At 46.9% G+C, this 24,539-nt stretch overlaps 2 protein-coding genes across 5 annotated transcripts in view; one reads left to right on the top strand and one right to left on the bottom strand.

Moving 5' to 3' along the window:
- The first annotated feature begins 10,056 nt into the window (after nt 1-10,056).
- On the top strand, nt 10,057-22,260 carry Stk25 (serine/threonine kinase 25). Of its 2 annotated transcripts, none has more exons than XR_015628829.1 (12): nt 10,057-10,177; nt 10,340-10,425; nt 15,655-15,885; nt 16,587-16,643; nt 17,293-17,401; nt 18,160-18,317; nt 18,404-18,589; nt 18,724-18,908; nt 19,244-19,358; nt 19,761-19,832; nt 20,733-20,869; nt 21,651-22,260. XR_015628829.1 is itself a non-coding variant. In NM_184049.1 (12 exon segments), coding segments are annotated over 11 exon segments (1,281 nt in total). In that variant the 5' UTR covers nt 10,073-10,177; nt 10,340-10,395; the 3' UTR covers nt 21,691-22,256.
- A 125-nt stretch (nt 22,261-22,385) lies between these two features.
- The window catches only part of Farp2 (FERM, ARH/RhoGEF and pleckstrin domain protein 2), a 108,161-nt gene continuing 106,007 nt past the window's right edge, over nt 22,386-24,539 (bottom strand). For 2 of the 3 annotated variants that reach the window (XM_087566513.1, XM_087566512.1), the window contains exons 26-28: nt 24,050-24,157; nt 23,650-23,801; nt 22,390-23,065 (exon numbers count right to left, since the gene is read on the bottom strand). In XM_087566513.1, coding sequence (XP_087422639.1) covers nt 22,918-23,065; nt 23,650-23,801; nt 24,050-24,157 — 408 coding nt within the window. In that variant the 3' untranslated portion in view covers nt 22,390-22,917. 3 annotated transcript variants of the gene reach the window in all.

Raw genomic sequence — 24,539 nt, 5'->3', positions numbered from 1 at the left:
GCATGCCTCTAACCTCAGCACTTGGGAGGCAGGTGGATCTCTGTGAGTTTGAGGTTAGCCTGGTCTACACATAGAATTGCAGGGCAGCCAGAGCTATGCAGAGAAACCCTGTCTCAAACAAACAAACAAACAAACAAACAAACAAACACTGGAAAGTCTTTACATTCTGTTCTGAAAGGATACATAAATATTTCATGTCTAGATACAGCGTAAATCTAAGTGTTGAAAATCAAAATTCATGTATGGAACTGCTGGGCCTTTAATCACAATACTTGGGAAGCAGGGGCAGTTACAACCCTCTGAATTTGAGGCTGGTCTACATAGCAGGTTCTTATCCAGTACAGGAGTACATAGGGCGGCCCGGTCAAAAGGAGAAAGGAAGGGAAAAGGAAACCAGCATTCAGTGTTTTGTTGTTGCCACTAGGACATTATTTGTTGCCGAGCTGGGATAAGTACAGAGAGCAGCAGGTCCTCACACTGTGACTGACGTTTGGGTGGGGTCTCCGTAAGAACTCACCCTGCTGGGAGCGTGGGGGATGAGAAGTATGGAGTTTATTGCCGTGTTAGAGATGGAACCTAGGGACCTCACATGGTAGGTAAACACTACCACTGAGCTACATCCGCTGTCCCGCAGGTCCTTCTGCAGAGCCTCTAGCAAATACTCTGCTTCACTGTATTTACTGTATTGTTACATTTCGTATCAGTGTAACAAAATGTAACTTCAACTTTGCATCGCAATATAAAGAACTCTGTCAATGTAAGATTATGGCTGCAGAATTTTTTATTTAAAAGAGTAGATTCAATAATCTACCCCTATTTGTCTAATTTTCTATAGTGTTTCCATATCTTCTCCTTTTCTTCTCAACCTCCTTCCCTTTATCTAAGAAATAAGAAGGGAGGAATAGAGAAGAGGAAAGATAAAAATCCCTGGCTCTAAGTTCCCTATTTCATTTCCTCCCTATCCATGGTCATAATTATTTGTACCCCCTAAAATGACAATATATCTATAACTCATAAAATGACCAAAACGATCCACTCTAACTTAAGGGACTGGGACTATGGTCTTCTTATGATTGCTTTCTGTTGAATTGGGGTGAAGAATTCCATTTGGGGAGCCCAGAAGAAAATTGGAAAATGGTTTTGTGAAAAGAAAGTTAGGTGGTATCGTTTGTTATCCAGTCTCTATGTGCTGACAGCATTCAGGGCTTAGCCAAAGTCCTGACTGTAATAGTCCCAAAGGCTGGATGAGCAAGCTGGCTGTTCTGGAAATGTCTTGGAAGCAGGTCTTTAGAGGAAACAGCTTTGATGCAGTTTGAGGTAGGATCAAGCAGGAGCTGGAACAAAAGGTCCCAGCATCTCAACATCCCGGAGGGTGAGTCTTGTCAGTCGGGGCTGTCTTTCTGGTCTTGCATTCTGCAATATGCAAGCCTTATAAGCAACACCTAGCTCTGTAAAGGCGTTTGTATGGGACGTGCAGGGTGCAAAGATCAATTAAGGAAGATCAATAAAGACAACAGTCTTTCTTCAGAGGTTAGTTTGATCATATAATCAAATTACAATATAAATATTCATGCTATCTGAAAGGGCCATACGTAATAATTAGATTTATTGGGTGTACATAGACATTTAAGCTTCAGCTGGTCCCAGAGCTGTCCCTTGTACAGAGATCAGCATATGCATTACCTATCTTCTTGTCTGTAGCCAAGATCTTCAGGGGTCTCCCTTTGTCATGTGTGATTTTTATCAATGTGGAAGGAACCCATAGCTTTTCCTTTCCGGTGGAAATATAGACAAAACTCTCCCCCAGCATAACACATTTCCTGTTTTCCATTCTGAGGTTAGGACATTTTTTTTTTTTTTTTTTGTTCTTTTTTTCGGAGCTGGGGACCGAACCCAGGGCCTTGCGCTTCCTAGGTAAGCGCTCTACCACTGAGCTAAATCCCCAGCCCCCAGGACATCTTTAAAATAAAAGGTTAATTTAGTTCAGTACCCCCGCCCCCCATAATCTAATGTCTTTGAGCAGCTGTAATATTTTGTTTACTAGCATTCAAAAAATTTAAGGTTAATGAAGTACTATGCAATTTACCTCTGGGAGTCTTTGTCACCCCTTTTGTTTGTTAAGAATCTCTTTTAAAGTGTGATTAGCTCTCTCCACAATTGCTGTCCTATAGGATTGTGTGGTATACCTGTAATGTGTTTTATATTACAATATGTAAAAAATTGCTTCCTCTCATTAGAGACATATGCTGGAGCATTTATCTTAATTTGTATGAGTATTCCCATAATAGCCATAACTTCTAACAAATGTGATTATAGAATCAGCCTTTTCAAAAGCTAAGGCAGTTGCCCATTAAAATCCTGAATATGTGTGTCTATCGTACGATGTACATATTTTAGTTTACCAAAGTCTGTAAAATGAAACAGATAATTTGCTAAATTTAATTTTGGGGGGAGTACCCTTAGGGTTACTTCCTGTAGTTAAAGGAGTTTGGTTATGTAAAGAACATGTTAAACATTTCCTTAAATTTCCTTGGCTTGGGGTTGGGGATTTAGCTCAGCGGTACAGCGCTTGCCTAGCGAGCGCAAGGCCCTGGGTTCGGTCCCCAGCTCCGGAAAAAAAGAACCAAAAAAAAAAAATTTCCTTGGCTTGTCGCCAAGTGATGGAGAAATCTTTCCCTAAACCTTTGCTGTTAACATGGTGTTTTAAATGAAAGTCTGAAGCCTCTAGTACACTTCCTATCAATGGCTGATCAATTTCATTATTACCTCCGCCAGAGGGCTTGGCAGACCTGTATGGGATCTTCTCTGTGTTGTATACAGTGGATGTCTCCTATCTCTGATCATTTGTTGCAGTTGGATAAACAGTGAGGTCAATTCAGAATCATCCTGAATAAGTTCAGCAGTCTCTCTTTGCAAAACAACCCTTTCTGCACATTGAGAGTCAGTTACTATATTAAGAGACTCTTGAAAGGGCTTGGGGATTTAGCTCAGTGGTAGAGCTATGCCTAGCAAGCACAAGGCCCTGGGTTCGGTCCCCAGCTCTGAAAAAAAGAAAAAAGAAAAAAAAAAGAGAGACTCTTGAAAATCTGATAAGACCATAAGGATTGTACATAATTCTGATTTTTGAACTGATTTGCAAGGACTCTCAACCACCTTACTTATATCTTCTGATTTATACCCTGCCTTTCCTGATTTATTTGCATCCGTGTAAAATATAGGGGATCTAGAAATTAGAGTTCTTTTTATTTTATTTTATTTTTTGGTTCTTTTTTTCGGAGCTGGGGACCGAACCCAGGGCCTTGCGCTTCCTAGGTAAGTGCTCTACCACTGAGCTAAATCCCCAGCCCCTAGAGTTCTTTTTATTATATGAGGGAGAATCCAATTAGTTCTTTTTATAAACCGAAGTAGCTTGCATTTAGGGTATTTGTTAATTCCCCCAAAAAAATTACTGCAAGCTCTTTGCCCGTGTTCATCTCGTATCCATAGTGAGGCAATCTCAGCATTAGTAAAAGTTACCACAATCTCAGCTGGATCCAGTCTAGCTAATTAACGAAGTTTTCATTTTTTTCCCCTTTCATATCAATTCAGAATCTTCTGTCTGCATAAGAATTCCTTTAGGGGAATGAGTAGAAGGCCAGATAACTATGATTCAGGACAGTTTGGGTTGATATGATCTAGATGTATATCCTGCAGTTCCCTATCTATCATAGTTAACTCTCTGGCTTCCTTAACTCTTGAGTAGCCAAGCCATTTACAGGCCGCAGCCAATTAATATCTCCCAGTAGCTTCTGGTCCATGGTGGCTTCTTCCTCTCCTTTTCTCTAGCTGCGACTCCCTCTCTTGATCCTCCAGTCCCACCTTTCTTCTTCTACTGCAGCTCTAGCCTTTTATTGACCAAGATAAGTCACTTCTCAATAGTGCTACCAGCACTACCAAAGTTTCATCAGGGAACCAAAGTATAAAAGTATGGGGCTTTTCCACCCCTGCCATTGCTCTGAAGTAATGACAGAGACTGGTTATATAACTGGGCTGTTCTAACCTGACTACACCGGCATGACCCACCTCCCAGCCACTTGCCAGCCACGTGGTTTACCACCGTCTTAGCAGCATCTTACTCTCATGCCCTTGCTCCCATTATGCCCTCTCTCTTCTCTCTCCACCCTCGAACCCAGCACTGGAATCAGAAGTTCTGCCTCCTCATCTCCCGCCCAGTTACTGGTTGATCAGCTCCTTATCAATCAATCAGAGGTGATGGAAAACAGTTTTTACACAACATTGAGACAGGAGGTTGTCCAATAATAATGAGAATACCAAGGTCAGGAGTGCATCCAGATTTCTGGTACAAAAATCGGCATTCAGACACACAGTGCGCAGAGACAGTCTCCAACATTAAAGCTTCAACAAGTGAGCGTTTGGGGTGGGGTGCTTTAAGCTCTGCCATTTGTTTTAGCTAGTTTTATGTCTGCTCGACACAACTTAAAGTCATCCGAGAGGAGGAAACCTCAATTAAGAAAAGATCTTCATAGGATCAGGGTGTAGACGATCCTGTAGGGCATTTGCTTAATTGGTGATAAATGAGGAAACCTCAGCCTGTTTGTGGGGCCATCCCTGGGCTGGTGGTCCTAGATTCTATAAAAAAGCAGGCCAAGGAAAACAAGCCAGTAAGCAGCACCCCTCTATGGTCTCTGCATCAGCTCCTGCCTCTGGGTTCTGCTCTGTTTGAACTCCTGTCCTGACTTCCTTTGATAACAGAAGTATGAGTAAAATAAACGCTTTCCTCCCTCAGTTGCTTTGTTTCATCACAGCAATAACAACACTAACTAGTGTCTTAAAGTACATTTCAACACAGCCTGGAGCAGGGTTCCTTCCCGCCTTTGACGATTTATGTTCCCAGATGAAAGACATATACATATTTATATCTTAATATGTCTTAAGCAGCACAAGAGCTGGGCAGCTGTCTGCCTTCCATGTTGTTAAAATCTACCAAATCTACCTCCTAATCCATAACCCAAGGATTATTCATTATGTTTCACCCGGGCTACTCTTCGCTCCAACCAGGCAGGCAGCCATGTTCTCTTGGCCTCTAGCCCATGGCGCCTCTCTCTCTCTCTCTCTCTCTCTCTCTCTCTCTCTCTCTCTGTGTGTGTGTGTGTGTGTGTGTGTGTGTGTGTGTGTGTGTGTGTGTGCGTGCATGCATGTGTATCTCAGTCTCTGCCCTAGGAAACCCAATCCCTGCCTATGTCTCTTCTCCCCAGCTACTGGGGATTAACTGGGAGCTGGGTCCTGTAGGCTATGTACAGACTCCCAATCTCCCAGGCCAACACTTAACATTACAATTAACAGTGAAAGGCAAATCCTCCGCAAACTAGGATAGAAATTGGTACCAGGATAGTCAGGTGTTGCTGTGACAGACCTGGCCGGCCATGTTGCTTAGGAAGGATTGTGGGAAGACTCTGGAACTTTGGGTGAGATAAGCCATTGAGCGTTCAAACCTTGGTGAGCTGTTCTGTGGGAGCTTGGGGGAGAGGAATGTTGAGAGCTGTGCAGATGCTGGAGGCCTGGATTGTGAAGTTTCAGAGGGAAGTTTGAGAGGCCCTTAATGATTCTGTCAGGGATGTTTGCTTGTTGAGAATCTGTGGTTCTGGTTGGCTGTGACTGAAGGAATCGGCTGTGATCAACCAGAGCTCAGAACTACTGAAAGTAAAACCTTTGCTTCGCTGGGACAGTTGATGCCGGTCAGCTAGAGCCGAGAATTTAATGGCGATTAAGAAGAGACCAGCGTCACTGAGGCAAAAACTTTTGGGAAGTGTTTCTTCAGAGTCAGCACATGCAAGCCATGTTCAGAGGGGGTCAAGGTTGTGCCTTGTGCTGGCAACCAAGCTTGGTCATGTGTAAGATTCTCCCACACAATACTAGTTTTGAGAGCACCCAGGGGCCATGGAGAGCAGCTGAGGCTTGACACTGTGAAAGCCCAGGAGAGGATTTTGGTGAAAATGCAGCCCAGTTGCAGCAGAAGACCCCAGCATTTTGGAGATGTTGGCATCATAGGATGATCACCAAGAACACCAGTAGCTATGTAGCTGGACCCTGGGAGACAAACTCTGGGTGCTGCAGAGCGTGGAGCTGAGAAGTTACCCAGGCTCTTTGGAAGAGCTAAGGAGATCTTAAGTGAATTCTAGACACTGGGCATTGTATGAACTTTACGTTGTTGGAGGTTGGTTTGATGTGATTGTCACTCTGCCTTGGTTCTTCCCTCTTGAAATAAGAAAGTTTAAATAAGAAACTAACTTAAAGGGGAAGCCCTGGATCCTGCTAAGACTGAACCCCCAGTGAACTAGACTGTTGGGGGGAGGGCGGCAATGGGGGGAGGGCTGGGAGGGGAACACCCATAAGGAAGGGGGGGGATGTTTGCCCGGAAACCAAAGAATTATTATTAAGTATTAAATAAATTTAAAAAACAGTAAAAAAAAAAAAAGAAACTAACTTAATTTTTATTTTATAGAATCCCACAGTTAAGAGACTTGATTTTTAAAGAGACTTTGGGTTTTAAAACAGATTTGGGGCTGAATTTTAAAACTTACCTTTAGATTTATTTTTATTATTTTATGCATATGAGTGCTTTGCCTGAATGAATGTCTGTGCACTACCTATGTGCATGTGCCCAGGTGGCGAGCCTCCAAGAGAGCACCGGGGAATGGAACACGGGTCCTTTGCAACAAGTACTCATTTGCTTTTACTTTTTTTTTTTAAATTGAAAATAGATTTTTAAACTAAATAAAATATAGTAAGACAAAATAAAAACCGTCACACTGAAGTTAGACGAGGAAAATCAAAGGAAGGAAAAGAGCCCCAAGAGAAGGCACAAGAATGAGAGACCTACTTGGCCATACCCTTAGGAGCCTCATAAAAATGCCAAACTGAAAGCTATGAGCACGTGCAGACGCTGCTGCAGATCTGTGTGTGTCCTACGCTTCCGCCTCTCTGAGTTCATAGGAGCTCTGTTCAGCTGATGTACTAGTCTCCACTAATCTCTGGGCTGTCTCCTGTCACTCAGTATCCCACCTTTGAGTCCTCTCTTTATCTAAGTCACCTTATTTTAATCTTTCTTAAAGAGGATATATAAAATTATAATCATTTTAAACATAATTATTAGCATGCTGATAATCATAAAATAACATGGGGTTCGAATGTCTTCCTCGTTTTCCATTTTTCACTATAGAAAATATTTTATCTTCCAATTTCTAGCTCTCTCCTTTCTTTGGAGACTTTATTTTATCACATTCAAATTTAAGATTTTTTTTCTCACCTTTCATTCTTTCTCTGGTCTCTTTGGGACCCCGTGCCTGGGATCAGAAGGTCCCCCTTCCCTTTCTCTTCTGTTACTGTTCTCTTCAGTTACTGGCTGAATCAGCTCTTTAGAAACTGTCTTAATTAGGGTTTTAATGCTGTGAACAGGCACCATGACCAAGATAACTCTTATAAGGACAACATTTAATTGGGACTGGCTTATAGGTTCAGAGGTTCAGTCCATCATCATCAAGGCGAGAACATGGCAGGCAGATGTGGGAATGGAGGAACTGAGAGTTCTACATCTTCATCTGAAGGCTGCTAGCAGAATATTGCCTTTCAGGCAGCTAGGGTGAGGGTCTTAAGCCCATGCCCACAGTGACACACCTACTCCATCAAGGCCATACCTCCTAATAGTGCCACTCCCCGGGCCAAACATGTAGAAATCATCACAGAAACCAATTCCAGGTGATGGGAAAAATCTTTATACATCACTGAGACAGGAGATACTCCAATAATCATGACAGTGTCAGTGTCCATTGTGGGTGGTGCCATTTCTGGGCTAGTGGTGCCAGGTTTCTATAAGAAAGCAGGCTGAACAAGCCATGGTGAGCAAGCCAGTAAGCAGCATCCTCCATGGCCTCTGCATCAGCTCCTGCCGCCAGGTTCCTGCCTTGTTTGGGTACCTGCCCTGCCTTCCTTTGGTGAGGAACAGTTATGGGCATATAAGCCATATAAACCCTTTCCTGTCCACGTGGCTTTGGTCATAGCATTTCATCACAGCAATATGAACCCTAACTAAGACACAGTGAATTTATTATTTTATGTGTATAAAATGTTCATGTTCCACTTGTGTACCTGATGCCCACAGGAGCCGGAAGAGGACTTGGATCCCTGAAATTAGAGTGACAAATGGTTGTGAGCCACCCTGTAGGTGCTGAGAATCAAATCTGGGTCCTGTGAAGAAGTCTCCAGTGCTCTTAACAGTTGAAAAATCTCTTCAGGCCCCTGGGAAGTATTTCTTTTTTCTTTTTTCTTTTTTTTGGAGCTGGGGACTGAACCCAGGGCCTTGCGCTTGCTAGGCAAGCGCTCTACCACTGAGCTAAATCCCCAACCCCTGGGAAGTTTTTTATAGCCAAACCACAACGGAAGTTTTCCTAAATAACCAATGACTCTTTGCTATCTCTTTGATCCAAGAACAAGGCGATAAACCAATATGAAGTTTAATCTCACAAGTAGGGCTTTTCACATGGAGTCTAGTGGTCCACATGTATAATCCCAGCACTTGGTAGGCAGAGGCAGAATTGCTGTGAATTTGAGGCCAAAATTGGCTCTACAGAGAATGTTTGGCCAGCCAAGGCTACAGAATGAGATCCTGTCTTTAAAAACAAAGTCAAAGGCCTACAGAGATGCCTCAACCCTTAAGAGCTCTTGTTGCTCTTCCAGAGTACCAGAATTTAGTTCTCGCACCCATGTCATTTAGCACATAGCCCCTCTGTAACTCCAGCTCCAGGAGATCCAAGTCTTTTCAGGTCTCAGTAGGTTCCTGTTCACATGTGACATACACACATGTGTACATATAAAAAGTCTTAACAGAGTAGACCTTGCCAAATGTCAGACTTAGTTATAGGAGGGATCGGGAATGGACCCATACTGTCAGGCTACCCTGAAGACCATCTTAGAGATGGTCTTTTTCAAAGGCAATAAAAATAGTTGTCCGCCCCCCTCCACCTCCACTATTGTTTATGCCTTGGGGGGACCACAGTGCTTCAGGACCCAGTGCAAGGCCTGTTTGTTGGAAGTCTATTTTCTTCTGGGGAGAAACACAGCAAACAAAACCTAATCGACATGTAGTAAAGCTTGGAGAGTCAGATGCAAGTCTTGGATGCAAGGTTTAAGAAGGCCCCGGATGGTGCCCAAGACGAAAATCCACCAGAGAACAGAAACAAAAAGCCTTCGTGAGCTGGGGAGTGGGGACATTATGGTGATTTGCACTGAGCCATCATAGGTGTTGATTCAGCAGAAAGGACACAGTACTGAGTCAAATCTCCCTCCAGTGGAGCACTAAGAGACTGCATAGAAATGGTCACTGCTGACAGGGTCACTCGGTTTGAATTCACAGGACGAAGGGCATCTTCCAGCGTTGGGAAACCATGCTGGATCACACAAGTCTTCCCAGAACCAGGTCATGTCCTGGGGGCATACGATTACACCTTTTCAGATAGGGAAACTGAGGCAGGAGAGAAGCACTTGCCCAAGACTTCTCTAAGGGTGTGTGTGTGTGTTGCTAAGTGCAGACAAAAGGGTGGCACTGCGGTTAAAGCTGAAGCACCAAGACCTGAGGGTAATATGGGTTTGCACTCAAGGTACATAGTATGGGTGGGTCCCAGAGACTGAGCAAACAGAGCTGGGAAAATAAGAAGAGGGCTGAGGATGGGTGGGTGGGGTTTGAAGACGTAAGGCAACTGCGCACGCGCTGCACCCGTCACACCGCGCGGCCTGACGGCAGGGGCGGCCCAGCCCGGGTTGTCTCTCAAGGTTCGGATCTAGTCTGTGGCGTATTATTGCCTCTCCACACGACCTCCCACCGCATGTTCTCCTGGGACATGTAGTCTGACGCCATCAGGGCCTCAGAGCACTTGCGTAACTCCGAAGCCTACCGCGCAGCCTGCTGGGACTTGTAGTCTCAATTTTGCGTGCCTGGGGTACCCGGCGTGCTGCGGGACTCCTAGTCCCACAGAGCTTCGCGCTCGCCACGACGTCCTGCTCAGAGCCGCTGCCTCCACCTCACGGGCTGGGAGGCCTGGGCGTTCCGGGAGACCGAATTGCGGTGTGAGCCGCCGTGGGGACTGCGAAGCGGGCCGGGAGTCCGGGATGGAGCCGCCCGGAGGTGGGCGCTGCCAGCGGGCCTCGCCTGAATGTTGGGGAGGCTGGGCACGCCCTGGGGGCGGGTCAGGGGCCCTGGGCGCGGGACCGGAGGTCGCGGGTGAAGGGACGCCACGGAACGGCTCCCCCGGCCGCTGTTGACCCAGCGGCCTGCGGTTTCTTGCAGGTGCTTGAGGCGAGCGGGTGGAGCGGCTGCGACGGACTGGTCACGTCAGCGGGGACATGGCTCACCTCAGGGGCTTCGCGCACCAGGTGAGTGTGGGCGTCGGAGTGTCCTGAGTCTGTGGTTCGCGGCGGAGCGGATTTGTCCACTTGGGGCGGGAGAGGGGCGGAGGCCGAATGCCTCGGGGCGCGTCTTCGGGCCGTTGTAGCTCTGGCCTGCGCGGCGGAGCCAGCGCCTGCGGAAGACATGAACCACAGGGAGGGAAGCTCTGCTATGTGAGGGGTTCTGCTCTGGAGCTGGTGTGGACAGGTGCAGGAGCCTGCCCTGGGCAGAACCTGCTTGACCCAAGCTCGGAGCCCCTTCCCAGAAGATAGACTTTTCCTTTCTTGGCTAACGGGATGGAACCCCAACATGGAACTGCATCAGCAGGGAGATGGGGGCTGCATAGGGGTAGAGGGCTCGGTGGTTTGCTCTCTGGACCCCTTTTCTCGCCTTTATTTATTTATTGTTGTTGTTATTTCAAAGCAAATAGGACAGCCGTTAGTGAAGTAGAATATCTTGCCGGCTGGTTTTCTCTGGCTTTAGCTGTGGGATTTGCTTTTTAAGGGCTCGGTTTGGTTAGGCTTCGGCTTGACAGTTGCACAGTGAGGGAATCAGTTCTTGAGGACAGTGCAACCGACGTCCCCCCCCCCCCCCCACCGCCCCCTTCTCCCTGCATCCTTGAGAACTGGGTGTGCAGACAGGAAGCGTGTCCATCCGCTGCTTGTGGGCAGGAACTGGAAGCAGGGCTCCTTGGAGGAAACCAAACCAGCCTGGAAGACTCCTCACAGCTGTTGGGTAGGGCTTTTGTCCCAGCTGTCACAGATGGGATCCTGCGCTTGCTAACTGATGCTGAGTTAAGCTAACACATTTTTAATACATTTTTGACATTTCGCCTCTAATTATATAACACACTGAGAGAAAAAAAATCTGCCTCTGGTTTATTTTTAAGACGCTTAGGCTTCGCTCCTGTAGGCCCCCAGGATGACAAATTGGAACTATGAACTGTGAAGGAGTAGAGAGATGATGGCTAGTGGACCTTTCTCAAAGAGAAAAAAAAAACACCCTTTTGTCTCTTTAGAGGCCTATGTCCAGTGTAGACTTACTTGGCTTCTGAGATTGACACAAAACCTTTGTAGGGCTGTTTTCTCCCAAGATGGCTGCCATGGAGTCCTATGAAACTGTTCCTTTTGTGTGGTAAGGCTTGTACTTTCTCCGCTTCTGCCTTAGATTACCTTTTACCTAGCCAGTTCCTGCCCATCTCTGGGAGGAGCATGGTTATGGGAAAGTTCTGTGTGACTGTGGTGGTAGTTGTGGATGTGTGTTGAGTTGTTCCTCTTGTTTTGGGTAGGTGATCCACAGCAGGCATGTTGGCAGATAGGCCAGAGGCTGTAGGTATAATATCTCCAGGACAGAATGGAGAGAGTATGGGTGAGGTTGTAGGTATAATATCCCCAGGACAGAATGGAGAGTGTATGGGTCTCAGTTGTTCAGAGTAAGTTAAATGGCTTGAGTGATGGTTCATAGCACATCCTGTCCAGAAGAGAAATCTGAGCCACCCAGATCAGGATGCTAGCTGTCTTTGATTGGCTGGGCTTGGGACTAGGGCTGCTTCGAAGGTATAAATACAGAGTCAGGACCATGCCAGAAAGGTTCCTGTCATACTGTTTCTAAGGATGGCTGGTACACAGCTGTAGGTACCCCAAAAAATCCATAGACTTTGAAGACTAGGGTTACCCCCTTCCTTGCACAAAGCTTAGAACTCTGGCTTTGGGGTCTGTTATTTTCTCCTCCTCTGAGGCAGTGGTGAGTAAATACTTGGCCTGAAGTATCCTTCTTGGGCTGCTATAGTGGACCAGTTCTGACTTTAGGTTCCCCAATTAAGGATTCTCATGGCTTATGGCTGAGCAGTGTGGGAGGACACGGTGTCTGAGCCTGAGGAGTAGGAAAGGGGCCCTGAGAATTGGAAGGATAGTGGTCCTGGGCTATGTAGTTAGCCCATGGCTTGAAGTGTTTTGGGGCCTGCTGGAGCAGAAACAGGCAGAAAAACAAAAATAAAAGAACAAAACAAAACATCAACAAAACAGGCAGGTAAAGGTCTGCTATGTGGACCTTATTCTGCACCTGACTTTCAGGGCTGGCATTGAGCAGAGGATCAAGTGGTCACTGCCCAGACGTGAAGTGACAGGAGGCTAAGGTATTGTCACACTGATCACATCCACCTTTATCAGTTGTCTCTACACTGATGAGTGTGGGGAGAGCCCATGGCCTGGAGTGGTTCTTTCTGATCTGGCTTGGATCCAGTGCTGATCTTGAAATAGCTGAAGTGTCTGACCTATCAGCCACACTAGAGATTTTTTTCTTGGCTTTTCATTTAAGTAGGAGTGGCTGGGATCAAACACTACTTCCTGGCCAGTACAGCCTAAGGAACACAGGCAATCCTCAGCTTTCTCTGTCTGGCCAATCTCAGTGCGGCCTTTCAGGAGCTCAGGTGGCAGATCTACTCCAAGCATCTATTGCTGTTCCCCGAGAGCTGGTCTTAGGATGTGGCTTCCAGTCCTGATGTGGCTGTGAGAACAGTCACTCTGCATTGGACTGCACTACCTTTTTCTTTTCTTTAAAAAACAAAAAGCAACAATTACATTTATTTATGGATGGGTAGGTCTGTATGTGTAGGTGTTAGAAGACCACTTATGAGAGCTGGTTCTCTCCTACTATGTGAGTTGGGATCAAACCCAGGTTGTTAGACTTGGTGACATGTGCTTTTAACCACTCAGCCACCTCCTGGTCTGTCTTTTTTTTTTTTTTTTCCCCTTTCCTTTTAATAAGATTCATTTACCTTTATGTGTATGCATGAGTATCTACATATATGTATGTGCACCACATGTGGGCAGTGCTTGAGATTGTGTGCAGTGCAAACCGCAGCTCTGTGTAAGAGCAACAAGGACTCTTAACCACTCTTCAGCCCCCTGGTCAAAGTAGGGTACATATGGATGCCACAGCTGGGCTGCCTAGAGTGCCTACCTGGGAACTGTGTGGAGGTTAGTGGTACATACTCAGACCTCACAAAGGCAGTTTTGCTTGGAGAGGTCAGGTGACTTCTGTGTTAAGACACTACCCTTGTTCCTGGAGCTCTTCCCAAGCTTGTCTCTGGTCTGCCTCATCTTATTCTACAGAGTTCTTGGCTGGTATAGGGCTGGGTAGTTTGGTTCTCTATGTCACCCTATTCTTTTTTTTTTTGGTTCTTTTTTTCGGAGTTGGGGACCGAACCCAGGGCCTTGCGCTTCCTAGGCAAGCACTCTACCGCTGAGCTAAATCCCCAGCCCCTATGTCACCCTATTCTTTTGTGGTTAAAACCTTAGAAATGTAGCTAGTCAGCAATTTCAGATTGAAATGTCCCTGGAAAGTCTTGGATTGGGTTTAGTCAGGTCTCTAAGACCTATTGCTGTGCTCCAAGAGAAAGGGCTATGGCAGTTAGGCCTCAGGGAAGCAGGCAATCATGTTTATTCTTGGTGGACAGGCTTTGTAAGTAAACACCTAGGACAAGCTCTTCCTAAGCACAGAGGGATTTGAACGTCAGTACTTACACAGTTGTAAATAAGGGTGGTTTTGCCTTTTCATGTATTGCTTTTTTTTTTTTTCTTCCCAATCCTGGGGATATTAGGCAAGCACTCGGTCACTGAGTTATCTATCTCCCTAACCCTATTCTTTGAAAACATCAGCTCACAGCCCCTATGATCCATATGTGTTGGTTGTAAGACAACTTTCTGGGAGTCCGTTCTCTTATTCCCCATGTGGGTCTAGAGAATCAAACTCAGGTTGTTGGGCTTGGTAGCAAGTACCTTTACTAAATGAACCATCTTACCAGGCCTGTTTGGTTCCTTTTAAATGGCACCAAAACACTGTTTGGGGGACATCCTTTTTGTGAGAATATTTCCTAATGGAGATAGAACCTAACAACGTTGAAAAATTGGATGAGACTCAACTTTCCCATCCCAGGTCTTTTGGCAGCTTGGCCAGTGGTTTGGAGGGCCATGTGCTTTTCCACAGTCCAACAGGTGTCACAGGTCAGGGTATGGTCACTCTGTGGTGGCACTAGGAGTCACTTTCTTCTTTCCTTATCTGTGCAGCCCTGGAGTATCCTCAGTTCCTAGTTCAAATATTGTAGTGTGATTTGGACAGAGGATTTACCTTTGCCATCCTGGTTCTTCACTTGTAGTGTACCGGTCTTTAAACCAGGTACCTCAACATGGTTGGTTCAGCAATGATTAGGTCTTATTTGTTTAAATCCGAGACCCACATAGGGTAGCATTGTGTGTTGAGTATCTAGAGTCAAGCATCTGAGAAAGTGTTCAATGCAGTGCTGGTATGGGGGTGTAGCTGGCTAGAGGATTGATTTGGGAATGGAGAAGTATTTCAATGGGTGTAGATTTTAGGAATGTGGAAGACATAAGTTAACTTGTGCTAAACTTTAATTTTTCTATTTTTTTCTCCTTTATTTGCGTTTTCAAGACAGGGTTTTTCTGTTTAGCTCTAGTTGTCCTGGAATTTACTTTATAGAAACCAAGCTAGCCTCAAACTCAGAGATCTACCTACCTCTGCCTCCTGAGCGCTTGGACTAAAGGCATGCACCACAATATCCAGCTAAATTTTATTTTTATTTATTTTAAAATTTTGTGTGTGTGTTTGTGTGCACGAAGATCCTTCAAGGCCAGAGACCTCAGATCTCGTAGAGCTAAAGTTCTAGGCAGTTTTGAGAATTGAATTCCAGTTCTCTGCAACAGCAGTATGTACTTTTAACCACTAAGCCATCTTTTCAGTCCTCAGCTCACGTTAATTTTAATTGTTTGGTTTTTATTAGTACAGTTTTAAATTTACAGTAAAATGAGGTTTAAAATACACACACACACACACACACACACACACACACACACACACACACACACACTCACTACCTGTGACTCCTGTCAGGTCTTAGCCTGGCTCCTTGTTAGACAACTGGTGAAGGCACCTTGAGATGCGGTATTTCCTAAGGTTTATAGTGTACATCAGGATTCACTATCAGATCCATTGACCATAGTGTCAGTTGGAGAGTGCAGAGTTCTATTTAGGTCTTCTGAACAAGGGATAAGGGCAGAAACACACTGAGGTGAGTTCCCTTGAGTTCCTTACAGTGGGTCATGCCCTCTGTCAGTAGGGCAGTCTTGTCTGACTAGTATTTCTCTAGTGACTATTGCCCATGCAGTGTCCCAACATTCTTTCCCTGTTGGCTTCTATAGCATTCTCGTGTGGACCCAGAGGAACTCTTCACCAAGCTTGACCGAATTGGCAAGGGCTCATTTGGGGAGGTGTACAAGGGGATCGACAACCACACGAAGGAGGTGGTGGCCATCAAGATCATTGACCTGGAAGAGGCCGAGGATGAGATTGAGGACATCCAACAGGAGATCACCGTGCTCAGCCAATGTGATAGCCCTTACATCACTCGCTACTTCGGCTCCTACCTAAAGGTGCCTACGAGGAGGAGGTTGTCTATAGTGGTTGGGGATGGAGCACTCTGAAAGGTCTGTGTCAGACTGTCTCCTTTGTTTCCAGAGGGATTAATATGTGCCCAAGGATAGAGAGCAGAGGAGATGGCTGTGGGCACTTAGAATCCCTGTGGAAGGGCAGAGCGGTCCCCCCTCCCTGATAATCTCAGCTTTATAAAAGCAGCCTGTTCTCTTGAGAAGTGCCAGTTCCAAAGTGTCTGTCTATTTGTGGGTATTGTTAGACACAGTGTGAGGGGTCCCTGCAGGCAGTTGATAGTTTTGGGGACTGCTTAGAGGGTACTTGGGCAGAGTAGACTCAGGTTCTGCTCTGAGCAGTTGGTCTGTCCAACAGGTGTCTGTACCAGAGGTATGGGTAGGTGCGTGGTCAGAGAGGCCTTTTGTCTGTTCTTCCTCCTAAAGAGGGTCTGTGTAGACCAGGCTGGCCTTCAACTCACAAGAGATCTGCCTGCCTCTGTCTCCCAAGTATAGGAATAAGGTGTGTGCCATTTCTAGCTTCCTTGCCGGGCTAGAACCCTATCCTATTTGGAACTTGCCTGGTATAGTTGCTGTATGTCCCAGGCCCTTAGCTGACTACTTTCGGTGTCCTTAGAGGGGTGGCCTGTGGACTTGGGTATTCCTGCTTCATTTGCTGCCCAGGCACTGACAGGTTTCTCTGCTCCCAGAGCACCAAGCTATGGATTATCATGGAGTACCTGGGTGGTGGCTCTGCACTGGACTTGGTAAGTTTTGACTCAAGCAATGAGCAACTTGTTCTTGAGGCTTGTCTTTCAGTGACCCAGGACCCACTGCCGTGCTTTTAGGCTTGTGCTTGTGGGCTTTCTCAGGCTACATATCACTGTTCTATATGCTATATACCTATCAGGAATTGTCAGTTCCCCAAGCAAATCACTGTTTATCTTTCCTTGGTTGATGCTAAAAGAAGTCTTGGGCCTCTACTGGGCTAGGGCGTAGGCACAATTAGAGCCCCAGACAAATAAGAGAGTCAGGGCTGTTGCTGACCTATTCTCATCTTTATAGTAACAGGGAAGATTAAAGTAACTCTTAAGTTTTCTGAAAACAGCCTCTGTCACCCTTCCTTACTTCCCCTATTATCCTTGACAGCTGAAAATATAAGAACTGAGGAATAGAAAGGCCCCAGGCGGGGCTGGGGATTTAGCTCAGTGGTAGAGCACTTACCTAGGAAGCGCAAGACCCTGGGTTCGGTCCCCAGCTCCGAAAAAAAGAACCAAAAAAAAAAAAAAAAAAAAAAAAAAAGAAAGGCCCCAGGCTTCTTCTGCAAGGACTCAGAAGTTGGTGGGTAGTGCTGCTGTGGTGCTCTGGGTGCTCTGGAAGCTGCAATTGAGGTTCTTCCCCTCTGTGCTCCTGCAGCTGAAACCTGGTCCACTGGAGGAGACCTATATTGCCACCATCTTGCGGGAGATCCTGAAAGGCTTGGATTATCTGCATTCAGAGCGCAAGATCCACCGAGACATCAAAGGTCCTGCGGGGTGGTCATGGCTGCAGTTCTGTCCATGACCTAGAAAGGGATGGGCAAGTGGAGCTACTAGATTATGGTGCCTCAGGGCATGGGATGTGGGGAGCTCTTCTGCCACCTGGAAACTAGGGGGGGTTGTCCTTCTTACTTTTGACCCCCATTTTTAATGGCCACATTGAGTGCGGAGCCTAGGGGACTGTGCATCCTAAGCAAACATTTTGCTACTGAGCTAGTTTTCCAGCCTAGCAAAACCTTCCTAATCTCACGTCACCTAATCTCAGTTTTCATATATGTGAAGAAAGCCAGTTATGTACTAGTACAAGGCAGGAGAGGTGTGTGGATTTGTCCTGATGAGGACTGATAAAGTTGGGCCAGCCTACCATGAATGACTTGGTGAGGATATGTCAGTAGGAATCCTATAGGCAGAGGGATAGACATCTGACTAGCCCTGGCAGCTGTACCTTTTAATTAGGGTCACTATGATTATATGTGAGGTGAATGTTGCTATTGTTGTTGCGTGTCAGAAAACACACATGCCACGCTCTGGAACAAAGGTAGGAGAATGCTCCTGTAGGTCCCCAAGATTGCCTGCTTCTGCCAGGAGTGGCCACTGTCAAGGAAAATTAAGTTCCCAAGACATTATCTGCTGCTGTCTCCATGGGCCAAAGTTTCCATCCCATCACTAGTCAGGGAGTTGCATGCAGGGTTATTTTGGGGGCTGTGGAGCCAAGGATGATGCCCACCTGTCCTGTATTGAGCAGCTGCCAACGTGCTGCTCTCAGAGCAGGGTGATGTGAAGCTGGCAGACTTCGGTGTGGCTGGGCAGCTCACAGACACACAAATCAAGAGGAACACATTTGTGGGTACTCCCTTCTGGATGGCACCTGAGGTTATCAAGCAGTCGGCCTATGACTTCAAGGTGAGTTCTGGAGGTGATGTTGGAGTGCACTGCCACCACCTCAAAATGTTTCGTGTAGCAACTGTCCTGTGTGATACCCTGTCTAGGCTGACATCTGGTCCCTGGGCATCACAGCCATCGAGCTGGCCAAGGGGGAGCCGCCAAACTCTGACCTCCACCCTATGCGAGTCCTGTTCCTGATTCCCAAGAACAATCCACCCACATTGGAAGGCCACCACAGCAAACCCTTCAAGGAGTTTGTAGAGGCGTGCCTCAATAAGGACCCACGATTCGTAAGGCCTATCCCCACTTGGACCACCCCAGGCAGCTGAGGGTCTGGGGAAGTGTGTGAAGGGAGGAAGTTAACTTTGGGTGGGACAGGGCCCAGCCTTCACATTCTTACCTGTCCTTCCTTGTCTTTTGTGAGGGTGGAATTCAGCTCTGACTTTGTCTGTCTCCCTGGCAGCGACCCACTGCCAAGGAGCTCCTGAAGCACAAATTCATCACACGTTACACCAAGAAGACCTCCTTTCTCACTGAACTTATTGACCGATATAAGCGTTGGAAGTCTGAGGGGCATGGCGAGGAGTCCAGTTCTGAGGATTCTGACATGTAGGGCTTTTTCTTTCTTTCTTTCTTTTTTTTTTTTTTTTTTTGGTCCTCAAGAGCTCTCTGGTGCTTGATGCCAGTGGAGGAGGTCTCCTTTCCAGGGGCAGGGCTTGGAGCTTAGTTTCTAGGGTGGGGACTTAACACTGGGCAGGAAACCTGTAGGCTGAAAGACAGGGCCTTTTGACTATCACCTAAATGCTGCAACCTGGACAGCCCATTGCTCACTGTCCAGGGCCTCCTAGGCCAAGACGCTGCCTCAGAGAATGAGATGTACCTTGGTACCGTGTTTACTTCCAGCCCTGTCTCCATCAGTTCTTCCGATTCTTTATCCTCTTCAGTGATGGCGAGGCTGAGGATGGGGAGCAGGGTCCCATCTGGACGTTTCCTCCAACCATCCGGCCAAGTCCACATAGCAAGCTGCACAAGGGGACTGCTCTGCACAGCTCACAGAAGGTCTGTTCATGCCCTGGGCCAGAGCACTGCCCTGTATGTACCAGCCTGCCTCAGTTTTCCTGGGGCAGCAGATGTGGACTACTGTGTTTCAGGTTTTGAGGAAGTCAGCTCCAAAGTGCCCTTGACCTAGGGCTATATTAAACTCTCATTATCTGGGGTCTGGGCAAAGAACTTGAGAAGGACAGGGCAGAGTGGCACTGAGCTCACTAGGAGTCAGGCTGAAGCCTGGGTCTGCTGGTGCTTAGGTACAGGCCTGGTAAGAACTGATGGCTTGGGCTACCTTGTAATTTGGGAGTTGACCCCGGTCTCTGCTCTGTCACTCTGCTAAAGACAGATTGAGGAGACAGGAAATGGAGCCCTTCTTTATCTTCATGTACCCAGTGTCTTGCTTTCCCCTTACAGCCTGCTGAGCCTATCAAGAGACAGCCAAGGTCCCAGTGCTTGTCCACACTAGTCCGTCCTGTCTTTGGAGAGGTGAGAATAGAGCTGAGCCTGTGGTCATGTGGGGCACTAGCTTTGTTCTCTAGAGGTACTCTCTGCAGAGCCATGGTGTGGTGGTCTAGTGGGCCCCAATTTCTGGGTCTGTTGCAGCTAGCTATGCACAGGCATGTGGGCCCAGCTTCCTAAAGCACTGGGAGGACCTGACGTGACCTGCCAAGGCCCTCTGGCATTACAGTACAACTGTTTTTTGCAATGACCAACCACCACATGATTCTTTTGTGGAGGAAGACAAAGGATTGTTGGGTCAGTCCTAGGCCAGGGGGGTGATTCCTTGGTGGCCACGATGACCTTGTGTCACTGTTGCCTGATGTCAGAATAATTTTCAAAAATATAGTGCAGCCAGGAATGAATGTTCACATATGGATTTGAAGCTCAGTAGGTTGTAGGCAGTAGGTTGTCACTCAGTGGGTGACAACTTACACCTAGAGCCCAGAGAGGGAGGACAGGATATAGGTCTCTCCTTGAGAGTGACCTGAGCCACTTAGGGCTGCATTGTGAACAGTGTGCGATGTTGCTCAGGGCTGAGAAAATGACTCCTTAGGTAAGAGTACACTCAGGAGCTGAAGTCCCAGAAATGGTTATTTGACACTTTGTAGTCTGATCTGGGATGTAGAATACTCAGAATTTCTCTGCTAATTTCTAAATCAAACTGGGTCCACTTGATTATTTCCTTCCTTCAGTCTGTAAGAAACCATATAGTTCTGACCTTGATCACCCAAGTCAGGGGAGAGAGGAGCTTCAAGCTGTAAGAGCCACAGAGTCCCCGTCAACAGGGCAGGATGCACTACTGTGCAGTGCTGTGTCTTGCTTTTTGTAGGCCTTCCAATGTGAATACCAGGTAAGATGCCAGCTAGGTACATGATCTCTCTACAGCTCAAAGAGAAGCACAAGCAGAGCGGTGGGAGCGTGGGTGCCCTGGAGGAGCTAGAGAATGCCTTCAGCCTGGCTGAGGAATCCTGTCCTGGCATCTCAGACAAGCTGATGGTGCATCTGGTGGAGCGTGTGCAGAGGTGAGCACAGTGCGCCAACCCAGGAGGATATCCCCATGGGGAAACTGAGTACAAAATGAAGCCTGGGACTCATTCTTGGGATCGGCTGGTTCATTCTCCTTTGAGAGAGCATGCTAACCCTGACATTTTTGTCTTTGGAGTTAGAGGGAGAGGCAAATGGGCCTCTTGTGGCTTTGAGCTATGTGAAGGTTGGACCCCCATTCTCAGGCAGTGTCTGGACAGAGTTCCAGTGGCAAAATGGCTGAGTGACAGAGCATTGTGTGCAGCTGACTTCTGACCTTTCTATTTGGTGGCTTCCTAGAGGTTCTGTATCTCAAGAACAGCATGGATTTTTTCCCCCGCTCGGAGCTGGGGACCGAACCCAGGGCCTTGCGTTTGCTAGGCAAGCGCTCTACCACTGAGCTCAATCCCCAACCCCAGCATGGATGCTTTTAAGCCAGGGTGTGCCTGCTACTGATGGGGAACCCCTGAACTGCTGACACGTGTGTGGAAAGACAGGCAAGGCAAACACTGACTCTTCATGGCAGCTCCACAGGCTCAGGTTCCTGAGCTGTTAGAGGCAGATGAACCAGTTCCTCTTCTTGCACACTGGGAGAGACCCACCCTGGTTCTTAGGAACAGGAACAATAGGGTTGGTCTAGTTGACACTGATCCTGAAACATTAAGGACATCCTCCATATTGTGATATGCTACTGGTAAAAAATGCTATGAACTGTTAACATCTGAGAGGCATGCAAGGCAACAAAGTCCAGAGATGGTAATGGTACCTTTAACTTAACAGGTTCTCACACAGCAGAAACCACCTGACATCTACCCGCTGACCAACCAACTAACTGAATGCACTACTCTTCACAGAGAGGGAGAAGAATGCTTTTTGTTTTGAGCTCTAAAAGGACTGACTTGGAAGCCCTCTTGTGTTGTGTTGCAACTGTACAGACCAACCAGCTTCACAAGCCAGGTTACCTTCCTTCTGCCCTACACAGCAGCCCCTCGACACCTGTGCTCACCTCCTTGGTTGACTGAAGCTATGAGGCACCCAGGAGCCCTTACAGACCTGGGCTGGAACGTGGGAGGCTGGCGTGACCGTCTGTAGACCCCACAGCCCTTGCAGTGGGGAGACCACGGAGCACAGGAACTACTGGGCAGCCCTGGCTCTTCCTCCTCACCAGGAACATTTCTTGAGGGCTCACAGGGGCCCAAGATGGTCATAATTTGCCTTGTGGTGTCAGTTCAGGTACTGTGTGTTTTTCAAATCATCCAGAATATTTTGGGCTTTTTTTTTTTTTTTTTTTTTTTTAAAGAAAATTGAACTTCCTGAGTATTCTGACAGTGTTAGTTTTCATAGAGCATTGAAAGCCCTACCATTTCAATAAATACCTGGATTGGAGACATTCTGATGTACAGACCCTGACCAGATGGGATTTCTGTAGAGTCTGAGCCAGTGTCCCTTCTAGATGTTGTCATATAACCTGTCAGTTTCTGGTGGCCTTCTCTGAAGAACAAGGTAGGCAGAGGGGATGTTGGTGGGTGAGGAGATATCCTTTTATTTGAATTCACACGGGTGAACAGGCATCAGGCCTGCCCTATAATGAGAAACCATTGGGGATTGATGAGAGGCCTCACCCTCCCAGGCCTTGTTGGAGGTGATGGTCTAGAAGGTATGTGGGATGGGATCAGAGCAGCCTTTGCCACACCCTTGCTTTGCTATGATCTGGAGGCTAACCCTTGAGTGACACGAGCTGATCACATAAGCCCGAGTGTACTGCTAGTCTGAGGCTACAGGTAGAAGTGGAGACCACCCAACCTGTATTTGGGCTGTTCTCAGCAGGGCCATGTTCATGGAACTAAGGAGCCCCCACTTTCCTTTCATGAACCTCAGACATGTGTCCCAGCCATCATGAGTTTTCGATGTTTCTGGAGGAAGATAGAACCCCTGCTAGAGGTCTTTTAAGGCCCATTCTAGGGTCCGCGCCACCTGTCATCTGGTAGGAAGATGACACCAGTTGTTCAGTACCTAGGATGATTCTTAGGCTCCTTACAAGCATCTGTCATAGGTTCTTGTCCAAGCAGAGTGAAGGACATGCCTCCTTTTCTCTGACTTCTGCCTCCAGCCCTGGAGAAAGATGTGAACAGTCCTGAGTGAAACTTGGGGGTCTCCCTGGTGAGCTGCTGGCTCTTTTGATGACTTCCATCCACCTGTGGAAAGAGTCAAACCAGTGGGCATAAGCTTGCATACCTTCCCGAGAATGACTAAAAATGCAGCTAGTTCTTGCTGTGCAGACATGAGGAATAGCCCCTGAGTAAAAAGCTAGACATGACGTTCACTTATAATTCCAGCACCAAGGTGGAGATGGGTTTGCTGCTCATCCAGCTCAGCCTAATCAGTGAGCTCCAGTGAAACACCTGTCTCTAAAGCCAGGTGGGTTGTGCCAACACCTCAGCAGGTAACAGCACTTGCTGTGCAAGCCTAGCAACCTGAATTCGATCCCTAGAACCCACATAAATGTACATAGCAAAACTAACTCACAAAGTTGTCCTCTGACCTCCACATGAGAGTAGCACACATGAGTTCCCCACAATTAAACAAAAAGGGTGGCTCCAAAAGTTGTCCTCTGGTCACTGTATGTACTGTATGTATGTGCACATGTGTATATGTACACTGGTGCCCACATACAAACGTGAGTGTAACACTGAAAACATTGACCCTTGGCTTCTAGGAACTGGGAATTGTGCCTTAAGCTCTATGAATGGCAACAAACAAAGAAGCGTGGGAGAATCACCTTTCAAATGTGTACTTGCTCTCAGCCCGGAAGAAGTAGACGTGAGATTTGAATTGGAGCTTGAAAACATAGTCTTTGTGGATGCTGTCAGCCTCTCTGGGGAGGCTCACACTGTAACCCAGTAGTGGGAGGCTGGCCAGGGGGTAGTCATCCTGCAAGTCAGCACAGGAAGAGGGTCATTGGGCAGGTGTGCACTGGAGAGGGGCCCATTATGCCTCCCCTCTCCCCCCCGCCCAGCCCTTCACTTGGTACCCCCCATTCTCTCAAGAAAATGGTAGTTTATACAGAAGGTACAAACTGCTGTAATGGTGGGCTCAGCTTCAAAATGTGAAGAGGAAATAAATAAGCAGATAGGTGTCTTGTACTCTTTGTGCCTAGACCCCAGTAAGGCTTAACATACCTGATGTGTTTTATAGAAAAACAAGCAGAAGTTGGTAAAGACCACCCAGAGCTTCTGCCAGCCATTACTGTTCTTGAACTTCCTAAGCAGATATCCTGAAAGCTGGTTCTGTAGAGAAAGGGCATAAAAACACGTTGCCTTCACTACAATCCTGAGATTTGCTCAGCAGCCGCCACTAGTTCCACAGCCCTGCCGTCTAGCCAGCATACCACACAGGTCTGCTGTGCTCAACATCTTTTTTTCCTTTTTGCTTCCCCCAAGACAGGCTTTCTCTATGTAGCCCTTGTTGCAGATCAGGCTAGCCTCCCAAGTGCTGGGCTTATAGGTGTGCACCACGATTCCTGGCTGATAATCAGCTTTTTTTTTTTTTTTTTTAAATAAATATGGTTGTGTATACTTAAGACCCAACAATAGGATGTTAGTCTGGACCGATGTCCTAAACACTTAAGTAGGACACTTTCTTTTTCTAATCTAATATGTAATAAAATTC

This window comes from Rattus norvegicus, chromosome 9 (genome assembly GCF_021556685.1).
Source record: "Rattus norvegicus strain SHRSP/BbbUtx chromosome 9, alternate assembly SHRSP_T2T, whole genome shotgun sequence".
NCBI lineage: Eukaryota > Metazoa > Chordata > Mammalia > Rodentia > Muridae > Rattus > Rattus norvegicus.
This window is presented reverse-complemented; position numbering and strand designations above follow the sequence as displayed.